The 12,500-nt window shown below is 50.2% G+C and overlaps 1 protein-coding gene across 1 annotated transcript in view; it reads left to right on the top strand.

Annotated features, from left to right (window-relative positions):
- Nucleotides 1-12,500, top strand: part of LOC310805111 (chondroitin sulfate N-acetylgalactosaminyltransferase 1-like) — a 33,838-nt gene that overhangs the window by 7,685 nt on the left and 13,653 nt on the right. Inside the window, exons 2-4 of the mRNA XM_083670654.1 lie at nucleotides 4,400-5,552; nucleotides 8,640-8,856; nucleotides 12,028-12,129. Of these exons, the coding sequence (XP_083526780.1) occupies nucleotides 4,742-5,552; nucleotides 8,640-8,856; nucleotides 12,028-12,129 (1,130 nt within the window). The 5' untranslated portion in view covers nucleotides 4,400-4,741. The remainder of the gene's footprint in view (nucleotides 1-4,399; nucleotides 5,553-8,639; nucleotides 8,857-12,027; nucleotides 12,130-12,500) is intronic.

The raw sequence follows: 12,500 nt of genomic DNA, 5'->3' as shown, positions 1-12,500 counted from the left end.
TGTGGTGTTATCTGGCTGGACTGGCAGGTCAATACAGAAGGCTTGTAACCTGAACGTTGCTCGGTCGAATCACGTTGGGGATACTGTTTTTCTTTTTGGTGCTAATTGTTGCTAATTGTTGTTGCTTACACTAATATCTGCTAATGCCTTCCCCTGACAACTTACCCTAACCATAACCAGTCTAAGTTAATGCCTTACCTTAACCAGTCTAAGTTAATGGTTAACCATAACCAGTCGAAGTTAATAGCTAACCATAACCAGTCAAAGTTAATGGTTAACCATAACCAGTCGAAGTTAATGGTTAACCATAACCAGTCAAAGTTAATGGTTAACCTTAACCAGTCTAAGTTAATGGCTAATCCTGCCTAACCGCCACGCAAGCCGTAATTCACATAAGTCTTCTGCAACGTATCGTAACGTAAGTCTTCTGCAACGTATCGTAACGTAAGTCTTCTGCAACGTATCGTAACGTAACTCTTCTGCAACGTATCGTAACGTGTCTTACGTCAAAACAGGTGTTGAAACGCTGGAGCAGCCAGACAATAACGATACCCCCAGACCGTACTTCCTGGTCTGCAGAAACCGTCCCCCAGAAGGTGATCATTTGGAGACCATGTTGGGAATGGATCTCAGTAACGATGCAGGGAGTCTCTCCCTCATCAGAGGCGACCTCAGGTGTCCAAGGACTCTGACAGAGCAGAGCCTGGTGTTAGAGCCTGGCGTTAGAGCCTGATGTTAGAGCCTGGTGTTAGAGCCTGGTGTTAGAGCCTGGTGTTAGAGCCTGGTGTTAGAGCCTGGTGTTAGAGCCTGGTGTTAGAGCCTGGTGTTAGAGCCTGGTGTTAGAGCCTGGTGTTAGAGCCTGGTGTTAGAGCCTGATGTTAGAGCCTGGTGTTAGAGCCTGGTGTTAGAGCCTGGTGTTAGAGCCTGGTGTTAGAGCCTGGTGTTAGAGCCTGGTGTTAGCGCCTGGTGTTAGAGCCTGGTGTTAGAGCCTGGTGTTAGAGCCTGGTGTTAGAGCCTGGTGTTAGAGCCTGGCGTTAGAGCCTGATGTTAGAGCCTGGTGTTAGAGCCTGATGTTAGAGCCTGGTGTTAGAGCCTGGTGTTAGAGCCTGATGTTAGAGCCTGGTGTTAGAGCCTGATGTTAGAGCCTGGTGTTAGAGCCTGGTGTTAGAGCCTGGCGTTAGAGCCTGGCGTTAGAGCCTGGCGTTAGAGCCTGGCGTTAGAGCCTGACGTTAGAGCCTGGTGTTAGAGCCTGGTGTTAGAGCCTGACGTTAGAGCCTGGTGTTAGAGCCTGGTGTTAGAGCCTGGTGTTAGAGCCTGGTGTTAGAGCCTGGTGTTAGAGCCTGATGTTAGAGCCTGGTGTTAGAGCCTGATGTTAGAGCCTGGTGTTAGAGCCTGATGTTAGAGCCTGGTGTTAGAGCCTGGTGTTAGAGCCTGGTGTTAGAGCCTGATGTTAGAGCCTGGTGTTAGAGCCTGGTGTTAGAGCCTGATGTTAGAGCCTGGTGTAGCACATCTAGAGGGGAGACGGGTTGATGTGGAATTACCATCATGTTGTTACCTCTCTGAAAACAAGCTCATATACAGCAGACTTATCAATCAATCAATCAAGCTTTATTTATATAGCGCCTTTCATACAAAATTGCAATACAAGGTGCTTAACAGTCAAATTGAAAATACATAAGTACAAAACATACAAGCATACATACAAGCTGAGCTACAAAGGCCTTGAGGTTTCTTTTAAAAGTGTTAATGGGTTGTGACACCCTGAGCTCATGAGGTGGGTTGTCCCAGAGGCGAGGACCGTAGACACTAAGAACATAAACAGCTACTGGAAGAGACCACATACATTGTGATAACACCTCAAAGTTAAGTGGTGTACTTACCCAAACCTAGGCAGTGTAGACCTAGAACTGCACTTTCTAGGTGTCCCAGCGCCAGCAGCTGGACTGGCATCTATTTCCCTGGGATGGACTGGAGGCAGTCAGCTCCCAGATACAGTCCAGTATTCACTGCTAACATAACTAATCCTTTCATTAGAAGCAGCCCCTGCCAAGCATATGAAAGAGCTAATTGTGTGGTGAGTCAACAGAGACACACACACACACACACACACACACACACACACACACACACACACACACACACACACACACACACACACACACACATACATATACAAACATATACATATACAAACATATACATATACAAACACACATGCACACACAAATAGGCTCTCACCTGCATGCACACGTAGGCACAACCATCATCCTGGCAGGACTGAGGCTGTTCTGTCAGTTCCACTTTCTCTTTTCTCATCTTCCCCCATTGGCTTGTGGGTGAGGAAGGAAGAGAGATAGCGAGAGATTGTGTGTGTGTGTGTGTGTGCGCGTGCATGTGCATGTGTGCGTGCGTGCGTGAGTGTGTGTGTGCGTGAGTGTGTGTGCGTGCATGAGAGAGATAGAGAGCCAGTGTGTGTGTGTGTTCCGTGTGGGGGTGTAAATGGCCCATTTTCTTGCTTTTGTGTTTGCTTAGACTTCCCTGTTCCATGTTGTCCTCGATGGTGGGAACAGAACAGATAAACATGTCCCCCTGGCTCTGCTTTCAGAACAGCCCGCATACTTTCACACATCAGAGACAAAATAGTTGTTCAGGAATTAAAGGGATTGGGGAATGCTTTGCTTGGCTTTGATAAGAAGAACTCCAGGCTTTTCAAAACATTCAAAATAAACACTTGAAAATTCTGTGGCATGTTTTTGCTAATCTGTCACAGATAATGAAACGTGTTCCACAACAAGCCTTCGCTCTCTGCTCCTGTTCAGGCATGCTGTCGTATTACAGCCTTTCTATAGAACCTAACTCACATATTTATGACTTCATCAGCTGCTGCTGGTCCATTTCAGTGCTATCGTCTTTGTTGTATTGCATTCTGACCCCTGGGGCTCGATTTTCAGCGAAAAGAACCAGAGAAAAGGTGTCTGCAATAACGGGTGAACATACCTGATCCACACAGTGTGTCATTTATTCCTATGCAAATCAGAGACCCTATAAAAACAAAGATATTAATTCCAAATTGACATTAACTATTATCCTTGCATTAAGATGGACTCAATTCAACTTACTGAGTGATTTGTTGATGACATTTTTGCATTTTAGCTAATTTTAAGAGTGTCATAGCAAAGGGTCTGAATACTTATGTACATGAGGTATTTCTGGATTTCAATTTTAATAAATCTACTGAAATTTCTAAAACGTGTTTTCGCTTTGTGATTCTGGGGTATTGTGTGTGGATTGATGGCACATTCTTTTAATTTAATCCATTTTAAATTGAGTCTATAACAACAAAATGTAGAAAAGGTGGCAGGGTCTGAATACTTTCTGAAGGCCCTGTGTATATATATGTATGTATGTATGCTGGTGGAGTGTTAAGAATTCATTTTGTGCCTTGTTCTCCGATTAACATTTCTCTGGGTCATGAGTCAGTCTCAAAACATGGTTTTGTTTAGTCTAAACATACACCTACCCTGATGTATTCATTACCGATCACCCAGAACAACAGATGGTTTCAGACTACACCAAGGACAAAAGGTACAAGCCCTGTCCTTCTCTGGAATAGTTAGTTACTCCTTCCAGCTGCGTCTGAGAAGGGTTTGACTCGGGAATCGATTCTGTTTCATAAAAGCCTCAATATTTGACTGCCTAAAACTCTTGAATGTCTCTCCTCCTGTTTCTGGACCCAACAGCAGTACATAGAGGTGTGTTGTTATGACCAAAAACAGGTCAACTGCCATCATGTGTGCTGAAAAATTCTGGCTTTAAAAATAGCACTAATATTTCAGACACACCCCCTAAGAATCCTGCCAGTACCCCCCACGTTTACACTAAGACTGGTTTAAACTTCTCTCTCTCTCTCTCCACCCCCCCCTCTCTCTCTCTCTACACCCCTCTCTCTCTCTCTCTCTCTCTCTCTCCCTCTCTCTCTCTCTCTCCCTCTCTCTCTCTCCCTCTCTCTCTCTCTCTCTCTCCCTCTCTCTCTCTCCCTCTCTCTCTCTCTCTCTCTCTCTCTCTCTCTCCACCCCTCTCTCTCTCTCTCTCTCTCTTTCTCCACCCCTCTCTCTCGCTCTCTCTCTCTCTCTCTCTCTCTCTCTCTCTCTCTCTCCACCCCTCTCTCTCTCTCTCTCTCTTTCTCTCTCTCTCTCCACCCCTCTCTCTCTCTCCACCCCTCTCTCTCTCTCTCTCTTTCTCTCTCTCTCCACCCCTCTCTCTCTCTCTCTCTCTCTCTCTCTCTCTCTCTCTCTCTCTCTCTCTCTCCACCCCTCTCTCTCTCTCTCTCTCTCTCTCTCTCCACCCCTCTCTCTCTCTCTCTCTCTCTCTCTCTCTCCACCCCTCTCTCTCTCCCCAGATACCACTTCTTGGAGGAAGTTTACAACACATGAAGACATGAAGAAACAGCCAGAGAGACCGTGCATGTCTTCAGTGGATGTGGTTTGTACTCAATAGTCCCGTTTCCTCAACCAGGACAAATGTGTCATCACGCCTCAACATGAGTCCAACGGAACATTGCAGACGTCACAGACGTTCTCTCAGGCCCGGGTAACGCAGCATCAGACAGAACAGGAACACTATGAGCCCAGCTGGACCACGTGTGAGCACAGCAGAGAGGTGTGAGTCACTGATGAATGGCGGTCGCTCGATCCAATAACTAGATCAGAAACATCCGTAGTTTGTGTGTGTGCGTGTGTGTATGTGTGTGTGTGTGTGTGTGTCTGTGTGTGTGTCGGTGGTCCAGAGGGGTGCTAAAGGCATGCTGCGTAGGGGTCTCCTGGCCTGGGTGTCCCGTGTGGGGGTGGTGTTAGTCCTGGCGTGCTGCTCCGTGTCCCTCCTCTACGTCATGACCTGCAGCCCCCACTCTGAGGACGGCCCGGTGGGCCACGCCCTGCCGCGGGCCGGGGGGGCTGCCGGGGGGGCCGCGGTGGGGGGGGCCTCTCAGAGCCTGGGGCCCGGGGGGGGGCAGGAGGGCTACCAGGCCATGCTGGCTGAGCGTGAGGAGCAACACAAGCTCCACATCGCCGGCCTGAAGAAGCAGATCTCCCAGCTGAAGGAGGCGCTGCAGGAGCGGAGCGAGCAGCTGAAGGGGGTGCAGGAGTCTCTGGACAGGGCCGGGGGCGGGGGCGGGGGCGGGGGCGGGGCCGGAGGAGGGAAGCCCGTGGCGGTGGGGGGTGTGCTGGGGGAAGGACCAGGGGCCGATAGGAGCCACACGGACCTCCAGGAGTTCCTCCGTAGCCAGCTGGGCCGGGCTGAGGTCCACTCGGGCACCAGGCTGCCCAGCGAGTACGCCGTGGTGCCCTTTGAGAGCTTCACCCTCCAGAAGGTGTACCAGCTGGAGATGGGCCTGACGCGGCACCCCGAGGAGAAGCCGGTGAGGAAGGACCGGCGGGATGAGCTGGGCGAGGCTCTGGAGGCCGCCCTGCAGAGCCTCAACACACCCCGCGACGGCGCCGAGAAGGACCAGCCGCACAGCCGCAAGGTCTACACGCCCTCCGACTTCATAGAGGGTGAGTCACCCCACCAGCTCCTCACAGCTGACGTTCTGTTGTCTGGTTTATTGTCACGCCGTGGTCACATGTTCAGCCCCTCGCCGCTGCCGGCCTGACAAGCCTGCACAGCAGAGAGGATCACCATGATGGCCGCAGGTGACAAACTCATTTCAGAGAGCGTTGACGCTTGTTTACGTCTCTCCAGAGCAACAGTGCGACAGCCCCAACAGACAGACACGTTTTCTTTTTTAAATATATTTTTAGGGCATTTCTGCTTTATTGGGACAGAGACAGTAGAGATTGACAGGAAGGATGGGAGAGAGAGAGGAGGGATGACATGCAAGATAGGTCGAGGGTCGGAATCGAACCAGGAACCTTGCGATTACGTGGTAAGCGCATTAGTGTGCTACGTCACTAAGCGACCCCGGACAGACACGTTTTCTGCATCTGTGATGTTGTTCTGCTGGTGTTGTCTGTGATGTTGTTCTGCTGGTGTTGTCTGTGATGTTGTTCTGCTGGTGTCTGTGATGTTGTTCTGCTGGTGTTGTCTGTGATGTTGTTCTGCTGGTGTCTGTGATGTCTGCACTGACAGAACGCTGAGAATCAAAGGCAGGGAGACAATGGTCTCCTGCTGCTCCTGGCTGAAGAGACAGAGCCAGGATATCCGGCAAAGTCTCGAGCACGATTCGGACCAGGAAATGAGCACAGCTGCTTTCCATTCAGCGCGTGTCATCTCTACGACCTCAGAAAGAGACGGCCGTTTCCTCTCAAAGGTCAACTTCTTTAGAGGAGGGCAGTCAGGGACTAATAACTCAGTTTACCTGAGAAAGAGAGAGAGAGAGAGAGAGAGAGAGGAAGAGAGAGACAGAGAGGGAGGGAGAGAGAGAGAGGGAGAGGGAGAGAGAGACAGAGAGGGAGGGAGAGAGAGAGAGAGAGACATCCAGATAACATGGAAGGTCCCTCTCTATGTGGGGATCCCTCCTTCCAGACTCTATGGCCGTGAGTGTGTGTGTGTGTGTGTGTGTGTGTGTGTGTGTGTGTGTGTGTGTGTGTGTGTGTGTGTCTGTGTGTGTGTCTGTGTGTGCGTCTGTGTGTGCGTCTGTGTGTGTGTTAGTGTGCCACAGGTTACTGAGCTGTGTGTCCAAGCCCTTACATTTTGACACAGCAATCAGCAATCCTTCAGGCTATTGCCAACGTGTCAGCGTATTCTCCCTCCTTTGACGGACGATTTGACGAGGACGAAAGCAGCCATTAAAATGAATTGGCAACTTTTCTTTCGCTTGCAATGAAGTTCTCCCCGCTGGCCTTTTAACTTAATTGTCCGGCCAGACAAGAACCTTTTTATTCACTCAGAGAAGTTGAAGCTTGTTGAGATGCTGACGGTGACAAAGACTGCATTAGTGTCCTGCCAAGAATCAGTTAGGGATCTGCGACTGAACACAAATGCTGCCTGCTGCACTCACTGGTGTTGTTGAGGAGCTGCCCTGGGTAGATTTGCTCAGCTGCCATAGAGGAAGAATGAGAGAGAGGGAGAAGTAGAGGGAGGGAGAGGGAGAGAGACAGAGAGAGAGAGAGAGAGAGAGAAGTGAACAAGGTTTGTTTGTAACATTGGCTACAAAGAGACACAGACAGGGACAGACAGAGACAAGAAGAGAGAGAGAGAGAGAGAGAGAGAGAGAGAGAGAGAGAGAACCGTGGAATGAGAGAGAGAGAGAGAGAGAACCATGGAAAGGGAGAGAGAGAGAGAGAGAGAGAAAGAACCATGGAAAGGGAGAGAGAGAGAGAGAGAGAGAAAGAACCATGGAAAGGGAGAGAGAGAGAGAGAGAACCATGGAAAGGGAGAGAGAGAGAGAGAGAGAGAAAGAACCATGGAAAGGGAGAGAGAGAGAGAGAGAACCATGGAAAGGGAGAGAGAGAAGGCTTAGCTAGAAAAATAGTGGTTCGCTCTGTGCCAAACATGTTTCAGCGGGCTGTGGCCCTGGGCCCGCCTGGTCCCCTGTGTGAGGAGGCCTCTTATCACAGGAAGTTAGCCTCGCCATTATCAAACTGTAAATCAGACATCACTGTCTTAGTTTCCCCCTCAGTTTCCTGTGTTTATCAATGCAGCGGAACACGGAGCGGGACAGCACAGCAGACTGCAGTACACGACATCAGGCACAACTCTAACCGACCAACAAGTACTTTATCCCAGTTTCTCTGTGGATTTGCTCAGTAGTCTGCAAAAATACATTCTCCAAATATCTGTTTTTTTTCCTGAGTTTTGAAGGCATCGAAAAATAGAATGCCCACAATGGGAAAGTAACTAAACCTTCCCCAGATGATATCGAAAACATTTCCCTGTGCTAATCCCACAATGCATTAAACCTCTGAACACATCTGATCCGGGCTTCAGAGACACCGTTTGAGTGACAGCGTACAGCTGTGAAGCGATGACAACACTGATTGAAGTGTGTTTAGCGCTGACGGACACGCCTGGTGCTGTGAGACACGCCTGGTGCTGTGAGACGACTCAAGCCTCGGTGTGTCTGTGGTCTCTGTCTGCCACGGTGGCAGAGGCCCGGCAGAGAGGAGCCGGGATGTCGTTCCTCCTGTGGCCTTCCACGCCCGGTCGCTGCCTCTCCCACGCCCACATATCAAACACCATCACTCACTGTCAGAAAACGCTTACGAGTACCGCAAAGCGGACAGTTCATTCTCCTGTTGACAGATTATTCTGTTGGTAGAGCAGACTACAGAACAGCACTGTGTGCAGTACAGTGTGTGTGTGTGTGTGTGTGTGTGTGTGTGTGTGTGTGTGTGTGTGTGTATGTGTGTGTGTGCATCTGTGTGCGTCTGTGTGTCTGTGTGTGTGTGTGTGTGTGTGTGTGTGTGTGTGTGTGTGTGTGTGTGTGTGTGTGTGAGTGTGTGTGTGTGTGTGTGTGTGTCTGTGTGTGTGTATGTGTGTGTGAGTGTGTGTGTGTGTGTGTGTGTGTGTGTGTCTGTGTGTGTGTATGTGTGTGTGTGTGTGTGTGTGTGTGTGTGTGTGTGTGTGTGTGTGTGTGTGTGTCTCTCTGCCTCTGTGTTTGTTATACATCAGAGCCCATGTAAACCCAGTGCCCTCCTCAGGTATTGCTCGGACGGAGAAGGACAAAGGCACGCTGTATGAGCTGACCTTCCGGGGCGAGCAGAGCCGGGAGTTCAGGAGGACGGTTCTGTTCCGACCCTTCGGCCCGCTGATGAAGGTCAGGAACGAGCGGGTCGACACGGCCAACGTTCCCATCAACATCATCGTGCCGCTCTCCCAGAGGGCCGACAAGTTCAGACACTTCATGCACAACTTCAGGTGAGAGTTCTGAGCGCCCGCCTGCCGGTACAGTACGCCGAGGAAACAGACAAACAAACAGTCGCCCCGCAACAAAGACTCACTCCGACCAAACCTCGGACTTACGACCTCTGGCTTGCCAACACACGTGACCGTCTCCTCAAATACCCGATGTTAACCAGCGGACGCTAACAATTGGACAGCGTGGGTGGTGGGGGAGAGGGGGGAGGGAAGGGGGTGGTGGGGGAGGGGGTAGTGGGGGGAGAGGGGAGGGAGGGGGTAGCGGGGGGGGGGGGGGGTAGTGGGGGGAGAGGGGGGAGGGAAGGGGGTGGTGGGGGAGGGGGGGTGGGGGGAGAGGGGAGGGAGGGGGTGAGGGGGAGGGGGGGTGGGGGGGGGGGTTACTCCTACATACGTACACATACAGTAGATACAGTATTTGATACCTGAGTGAAACAGAACAGAGAGGTTTTTCATTGGCAGTGTTTTGATATTCGATTTTTTTCAAGTGTCCAGCAATTGAGCCAAAGCAAGTGGAGATAATATTCACTGTACATTGATTCCAGCTCCTCTGCTGATGTGCTAGTTCTGTTGATGGTCTCTTTAATGCCTGTGGTTTGTTATGCACAGCTGTTTATCAGTGCTCTTTACCTCCAGATCCTTAGTGGCAGGTCTTAAAGCGCCCCGGGCAGGGAGCTGTGATATACAGCTAGCTCTACAGCTAGCCCTGCTGCTAGCCCTGCTGCTAGCCCTGCTGCTCAGCCTGTACAAAGGCTTCCTGAGTAGCTGAGCAAACACATTGGTCGCCTCATCCATATTTAAGGTAGTACAGACTCCAGACTCCAGTGTGTGTGTGTGTGTGTGTGTGTGTGTGTGTGTGTGTGTGTGTGTGTGTGTGTGTGTGTGTGGTGTGGTGTGTGTGGTGTGTGTGTGGTGTGGTGTGTGTGTCGGTGTGTCGGTGTGTCGGTGTGTCGGTGTGTGTGTGTGTGTGTGTGTGGTGTGGTGTGTGTGTCTGTGGTGTGGTGTGTGTGTGTGTGTGTGTGTGTGTGTGTGTGTGTGTGTGTGTGTGTGTGTGTGTGTGTGTGTGTGTGTGTGTGTGTGTGTGTGTGTGTGTGCATGTGTCATGAGCAGTGTATTCATGTGGGGATAGGAATGTGAGCAGGACTGACAGGCTGAAGATGCACAGTGACACATTTACTGAGCACAGCGTTAAGGATGACATGAACACAAATATACTGTATGTAGGCCAATACTCACACACACACACATGCACACACACACACGCACGCACGCCCACGCACGCACGCACGCCCACACACAGGCAGGCAGGCAGGCAGGCAGGCAGGCAGGCAGGCAGGCAGGCAGGCACAGACACACAAGCAAAACATAGACATCAGCAACATATTTTTTTTGTTGAACAGCACCAAAGGAGATGATCTATTGATTCTGGTTCCTCGTGGCTCTGTGAGTCTGCATACAGTGAGGCTGACGCAACGCTTCATACTGAGCATTCCTTTCATAAGGAGAGTTGTGTATAAGAGTCTAAATTGAAGACAGACTGGTGTCTCAGTGGTGGTGATGGTTTAGCAGATCATAAACTTGATGCCATAGTATTGGCATATCAAAAAATCTGTTCCCAACTATCTTATATTTTATACAGCATAGATCTCAAATGTTTTGACCTGAAGTGGAACACTTTAAGGATTATACTGATCATTTTAAGCCATTTATGTTTTTTATAATTTTTATGTGTGGCAGGCAATTCATTTCTTTCTCTTTTAAGTATTTGCCTCTTCCGTTTTAGTGGCTGAACTGTGATGAGTTGGTTGTACAGTTTGATGAGTTGGTTGTACAGTTAGATGAGTTGGTTGTACAGTTAGATGAGTTGGTTGTACAGTTTGATGAGTTGGTTGTACAGTTAGATGAGTTGGTTGAACAGGTGTACTGATCATACACCTCCATACACTTTTGTTAGTTGCTTGTCGTGAAATAATGTTACCATCCTTGTTCTTATGTTATTAATATAAATAATACCCTTCTTGTACATTAAAATAGTTGTTTTCTTTATCAGTACATTAGAGCTTAGTCATATTATTTGCTAATTGTTTAGTAATTGTTCTGTTTTTTCTAGAGGATAAAGTCCTCCATGCAGGAGACCCAAGTTTGAACCCCTGTCAGGCACAGTGGTGGTGTGACTCTGGGTCCTCCCGCAGGGGTCAAAGGGTAGTTTAATGTCTCACCATCAAACGTCAAGCTTTTCTTTGTACATACATTTTCTTTTACAAATGAAATGTGCAACATAGACATTTATGTCCTAGTGGATTCCTAACTCTGCAGTGTGCTGCAGGCAGACCTGAGGTGAACAGAACTGAGGTGAACAGAACTGAGGTGAACAGACCTGAGGTGAACAGACCTGAGGTGAACAGAACTGAGGTGAACAGACCTGAGGTGAACAGAACTGAGGTGAACAGACCTGAGGTGAACAGAACTGAGGTGATTCCGGTGGTTTAGCGAGGATGTCTGTCTGCCGTGTGTGTCGTGGGAGGTGAAGCAAAGCCGCCCTCCACATCCGGGTGCTACATTTGGCGCGTCTACATCAGAATGTCTGCTCCTCCACCCTGGAATGTCGTACCCAGGCTGGAGCCCTGCTCCCCAGAGGCTGTCCTACCCAGAGCCCTGCTCCCCAGAGGCTGTCCTACCCAGAGCCCTGCTCCCCAGAGGCTGTCCTACCCAGAGCCCTGCTCCCCAGAGGCCTCATACCCAGAGCCCTGCTCCCCAGAGACCTGTCCTACCCAGGCTGAGCCCTGCTCCCCAGAGCCCTGTCCTACCCAGGCTGAGCCCTGCTCCCCAGAGCCCTGTCCTACCCAGGCTGGAGCCCTGCCCTACCCAGGCTGGAGCCCTGCTCCCCAGAGCCCTGCCCTACCCAGGCTGGAGCCCTGCTCCCCAGAGGCATCTTGCCTGGTTGCTAAAAGGCCCTCTCTGTAATGTAACTTACCCTCTGTCAATACTGAAGGCCCAGAAAGCTTCTCTGACCTCATCTTTCCTTGATCAAGTGTCCTCTGTGATTTCTCTCTGTTCCAGGCCTGCTTGTATAGGATTGCTTGTTAGATTAATTGTTTCTTTATTTGTTTGTGTGTGTGTGTGCGTGCGTGTGCGTGTGCGTGTGCGTGTGCGTGTGTGTGTGTGTTGTTCCAGAGAGGTGTGTGTGAAGCAGGACGGGCGGGTCCACCTCACCGTGGTCTACTTCGGGAAGGACCAGATGAGTGAAGTCCGCAGCACGTTGGAGAACACATCCAGGTGGGCGGAGTCAGCTGACACCATGACGGTCTCATCTGAGGTGCACTACATGAAATTAAATCACATCGTGGCAGAGACACACACACGCACGCACACACACACGCACACACACACAGTCATCTGATGAATAATGTAGCAGCGTTCCTCCCTGGGGCTCTCTGTCAGGGTAGAGTATTACAGGTCTGACAGTGTTCAGAACAACATTAGTGTCAGATTTACCTCTGCTCGCAGAGGAGAGCACAGGTCTCAGGTCAGCTGTGATCGCGTCGCGGGTGAGATCTCTGTTCACGCGGCTGATTGGTCTGGCAGGTTGCCATGGGAACAGATGAAGGGATGTCGGCACCCCTGGGTCGTGGTGGTTTCACACTGGG

Source organism: Argentina silus (assembly GCF_951799395.1).
Source record: "Argentina silus genome assembly, chromosome: 5".
NCBI lineage: Eukaryota > Metazoa > Chordata > Actinopteri > Argentiniformes > Argentinidae > Argentina > Argentina silus.
The sequence above is the reverse complement of the archived record's forward strand: the minus strand, read 5'-3'. Positions and strand labels throughout refer to the sequence as shown.